This window comes from Lonchura striata, chromosome 1A, assembly GCF_050655825.1.
Source record: "Lonchura striata isolate lonStrDom1 chromosome 1A, ASM5065582v1, whole genome shotgun sequence".
Classification (NCBI taxonomy): Eukaryota; Metazoa; Chordata; class Aves; order Passeriformes; family Estrildidae; genus Lonchura; species Lonchura striata.
The window spans coordinates 25,872,003-25,876,841 of NC_140741.1; the positions used below are offsets into that span (position 1 = coordinate 25,872,003).

Sequence of the window (4,839 nt, forward strand, 5' to 3'; positions counted from 1 at the left end):
CAGCTGTGTCACTTCCATGCATTTCCCCTAGCCAAAAGCCCCTGGTGTTGCAATGGGGAGAGGGTGGCAGGCAGAGGGAGGCATCTTGCCATTATGTCTGTCCCTTAAGGTCCCCCACAGGATGTGGGTGTACATCTGTAAACACAGTGCAGCATGCTCTGCAGAGGCACCTCAGCAAAAAATCAAAAGGCTGCAAAGACCAGAGTTTTGGTCTTCAGAGCATATGCTGCCATTCCAGCCTTCCACCTGAGCTGATCATCCCTCCTTTCCAGTGTCTGGAGAGAGCAATGCTGTGCATTGCTGCTGGGAGCCAAGGCTGCTTGCACATGCCACCTCCCCATAAATGAACAAGGGACTTTCCCTCACCATATTCCCCCAGCACAGCAGTGGCCACGGCCTTTAGTCAGGGAGCACTTCTCTCAGCACCGAGGCACTGAGCTGAGGCTGCTGTCCTGTGCTGTGAGGTCCAGGAATCAGGTCATGTCCCCACAGTGACATCTGAGTGCCCCGAATCCCTGGCTAAGACAGATGCCACATGCTGCTCAGGTCATGGACTGACAGTGCAGGTTTCTCTGCAGCCAGGTATGTATGCAAAACACCTTTCCACTTTCTCCTTCTCCCCTAGTTCTCACTGGGGTGTTTGTACAGCCAGGAGCAAAGACACAACTCTGGTACAGAGATTTTTATTTTCTGAGAAACACATATTTCACTTCCCAGGGCAACAGACCTTCAGACACATAGTGGCGGCTGCTAGAAGCCTACAGATCACAGGGACTACAGCTCTTTATAGTTTTTCTAATGCAAGTTTAACAACTAAACCCTCCAGAGCTGGCAGGCACTGGAGACTGGCTGCATTCACCCCCACAAAGCAAGGTAACACTGTGCTGGAAGCTCTCCATAGTAACCTGCTAACAGTCTCGCATGTGGGAGGAATGGGATGTTGTGTCCCTGCTTCCCATTCTTACATCTCTCATTTGAGTCATTCCTTCACTCATTCACCATACTCAGCACTTCCCTTGATCCTCCACATCCCTTCATCTTTGGCCATGCCATTTGCCTCTCAGATGAGACTGAGTTTCAGGGAGAGAGAGAGAAAGGAGATAAAATAGGCTGAAGCTCACAGATAACCCCTAATGTTATTTTTGCTAAGAAAGCAGAATATTTCTTTTGTATACATGAAGCCAGGAAACGACAGTTTATCATGGATATCACTCTGACTGCCTCTATGCTGCCTGGAGTGACTCTTGGCCTCTCATCAAAGCTTTCCAACACACCAGAGATGGCCAATTGTGAGATGTCCAAAATAGCTCCAGGGAAAGATGTGTGGCCAGGCCCTCCATCGTGGTGCTCCTTTGTGCGTATGTGCTAACCCTGGAAACCAAACTCCTTGTACTTGCTGGCCATATCATTTCGGAACAGCTCCAGAGCCTTCTTCATTGCAGCCTGGGCATCAGCCCCAAAGTCTGCAGCGTGTTTTTCGGCAAGGACCTTGATAATGACTTCAGAAATGAACTGTGAGGAAGGAAAGAGAGAAAGAAAAACTGAAGGGACACTCAAGGTTTATTTTCAGAAAAGCCAGACTAAGAAATAGGTTGCAGAGTCTGGAAATATCTCTGAGCTAATTCAGTAGGCCTTCCTGCAGCCTCTGGAGAGACAGTGAGGTCTAGTATGCAAGGAGTCTGGGCTAGGCAGAAGCACTGGGCTCTATTCCTAGCTCTGACGCTGATCAGCTTCATGACCTTGAGCAGACCATGGCCCTTTCCACTTTTTGTCAGCCTCATCCATTAAGACTGAAAATTCATGCCCTGTGTTTGTATAACACTTCGTTTTATGGGTCTTGGTCTCCAATGGATCCTCCACGGCTTACTCTAAAATTGTATGTCCCTTGTGTCCAGTCACTGACAGTCCTTATGTAATGCAGTTTCCCAGGCATGCATAGGCTGCATGGGCTGGTTTATTGCTGTCAAGGCTTTTGTCAGACTGTGTTTGGGTGTTTGGAATGGGAAATCTAAACTTGGATATTCACATACTATTTGCATGCCATGAGCCCTTTCTGTGCCTCCTCCTGCTTGTACACGCAGACCCTGGACTTGAGGGAGAGCTCACTGAAGTCCAACTAGTCATCAATAAATGAAAGCCCAACTCTCACACAGCTGTCTTGTGCACATTCACTACAGATCAGACACTGAGACTCTCTGCCCTTTTCCATACCTCCAGATATTTGACAGGGATTTTGTGCTTGGTTGCATGGGTCTGAGCCAGGGGCTTCAACTCGGCCTCATGATTACCCTTTGCTTTCAGGATTTTGCCCAGCTGGGTAAGAACAGTAACTCCATGTTTCTTCAGATCTTCAGAGCCCTTCATCGCATCAGGGGTCTTCAGATCTTTGAACTTTTCAAAGCGGTCAAGGGTCTCAGGATGGTCCTGAAAGAGTCTGTGGACAAAAGCAGAGAGGGACTTTGGAGAGGAGAAGCTCCTGACATACTGCCCTTTGAGTACTCAATCTTTAATCCCATCTTCTTACTAATTTCTTAAGATGATCACCACTGTCTATTTCCATTCCCTGCAATCGAGACACTGCCCTAAACATGCCCAACTAGAGGAACAAAGGAAGTGTCTGTATTTTTTTCCATACAATTCTGATAACTCCTTGGCACCCATCCCCTGGATTATGTCAACAGTTTTAAGACAGAGACAAGAGCCAAGGCTAGTCATGATACTGAGAGGTGAGTTCTTGTATTCATGTGAAGGAAAACCAAAAGCAAACAAAATCACCTGCCTTCATCAATTTACTGTTGCTGGAGAGCCAACCTATAGACCCCTGCCTCTCACACAAACTCTCTTATCAGCCCATGATTTATTGGCCACGAAATGAAAGGTCTACAAGATTCCCATAGAGAGGAAAAAAAAAAAAAAAAAAAAAAAAAAAAAAAAAAAAGGGAGCAGCCCCCAGCCTCAGGTCCCTTGTATCTCTTATATCTGGAGGTCATGTGTTCTTGATTGTCATCTGGATGGGAGAGTTTACTGTGCCCCTAAACCGTATGATTGCAGACAAGGAGGAATTTGGTTCCTGACCTTTTTTGCCACCCTCTCTCTTCCCTCAGAAACTCCTTGGAGGAGACCTGGGTTGGCAGGGGAGCACAAAGTCACAGGGTGACATCTATTTATTTAATGCAATGCTCTACTCTGTGATACTTGTAAGAAAAATGGTACTACATTTCCATTGGGAACTGCTTTTTCTAGCATGTGGCAAATTCAGAGCCAAAATAGCCACCTCAGAGATGGATGGGTGAGGATGGCTCAGGTTCCTGCTACCCCTCCAGCATGCCTGCTCTGGACCACAAGAGGGGAAAGCCATCACATTTCCACCCACTTCATTCCCACTCCATTCCTTTCCCTTCAAATGGCAGCTGATCTGGAACAGGATAAAGCAGGTAAGGAAAACAGCCCCCTTCTTTGGCTCATCTTTTATAACAGCTGTTTTTCACAGCTTTGCAGTAGATATGCCTGGAGGTGTAGGCTCCTTGCCTTAGCATGCTTAGGGTAGAAAATCCCCCAAGCAGGTGCCAGATTCCCCACTACTCTCCTCAGTGTCTGTACCCTTCCAGCACATTTGGGTGTGCACAGTCTGAGAGGAGAGCTGAAGAGAATCTCCTCAAAGTCTGCATCCTCTCTGGTCTTAAGGGACAAGCTAGGCTCCAGTGTCCACCTAATGTTCTTTCCCACTTTGCAGTATCTGGGGTGTTCACCACTCCGAGCACCAGGATCACAAGGACAACATGGAGGATGGGGTTCTCTCAGTTGGAGACCTCAGCAGCACTTCTGACACTGGAATAATGGAGAAGGGAAGTAAGGGGAAGGATGTGCCTCATTTCATACTTAGACCTCAAATTCATCATGAGGTAATGGACAAGTGTTATCGCACAGATTTCTGGCCAAAAAGCAGGATGGGCAGGGCTCTGCCAGGTGAGACTAAGGTGGGGAGAGGGAAACTCTCAAGATACTTTACAGTTAGTTTTACTGAAATAGATGCCAAGAAAATTGCCACAGAGGTGATGTTTCTCTTTTCATTCCTTCTCTGCCTCCCCACATCCTTTCTGCAGAGCATCTGAAGCCCCATGACACACCTTCACTCCAGCATTTCTCACTGAGGTGCTTGGGAAATGAGGATCCAAAGCAGAGCCTGGCCACCAGAGGCAGAGAGACAAAGCACAGCCATGTGTTAAAAGCAGCACTGGTCTGCTCCTGCACCCACAGAGAGATGGAGAGACAGAAGCACAGCCAATTTACACAGTGAGTAACTTTTAACCCAAAAATAGCAATGGAAAAACCACCACCCTACAAGAAAGAAAACACCTTGTTGAAATAAACAGTGACAAGCATGTCTCTCATCAAAAGCTCTCAGCTTTACTCTTAGAACTGAAGCTCCTTGCCTACCTCATTAAAATTTGATGGCCATGGCCAGCGAGGTCGGACTCCACCTTTCCCCAGACTGTCAGGACTTGCTGCCATTCCTGGTCACTGAGCCCCATGGTTCACCAAGTGTGTCCTGAGTGCTTCCTGCAGCCGTTTGCCTTTCCCCAAAGGGTAGCTGGAGAGCTTATCCGTGGGATTTATAGCCCCTGCCCACAAACCTATACCTGTCAATCATCAGCGGGACTTCTTGCTCTCTTTCAGGCTTGTCTAACCTAATCAGCCTCCCTGTTTTTTCCTAGGAAGCTATTTTGGGTCAGGTACTATTGTGGGTGCCACTAATGGCATCATTTCTGCTTCTCGTATTGGACTGGCACATGTCCCACTCTAGAGAGAAAGGGCACTGCTGGAATGCTGTGCCAGGAG

The 4,839-nt window shown here is 47.6% G+C and overlaps 1 protein-coding gene across 1 annotated transcript; it reads right to left on the minus strand.

Moving 5' to 3' along the window:
* Positions 1 to 667: 667 nt before the first annotated feature.
* MB (myoglobin) lies at positions 668 to 4,623 on the minus strand. Its single transcript, XM_021554037.4, has 3 exons — positions 4,438 to 4,623; positions 2,212 to 2,434; positions 668 to 1,512 (listed from the first exon to the last, which is right to left on the minus strand). Exons 1-3 carry the CDS (start codon positions 4,530 to 4,532, stop codon positions 1,366 to 1,368), a joined length of 465 nt encoding a protein of 154 aa, XP_021409712.1. The 5' UTR covers positions 4,533 to 4,623; the 3' UTR covers positions 668 to 1,365.
* Between the last annotated feature and the right edge of the window lie 216 nt (positions 4,624 to 4,839).

What these genes read in the sequence shown, in the direction of transcription:
- MB (XM_021554037.4), bottom strand. Translation starts at nt 4,532, where the DNA reads ATGGGGCTCAGTGACCAGGAATGGCAGCAAGTCCTGACAGTCTGGGGA. An exon ending in GGCCATCAAATTTTAATGAG is followed by an intron (nt 2,435 to 4,437) that starts GTAGGCAAGGAG and finishes TTTTGTCCACAG; the next exon opens with ACTCTTTCAGGACCATCCTG. An exon ending in TCCCTGTCAAATATCTGGAG is followed by an intron (nt 1,513 to 2,211) that starts GTATGGAAAAGG and finishes CCTTCCTCACAG; the next exon opens with TTCATTTCTGAAGTCATTAT.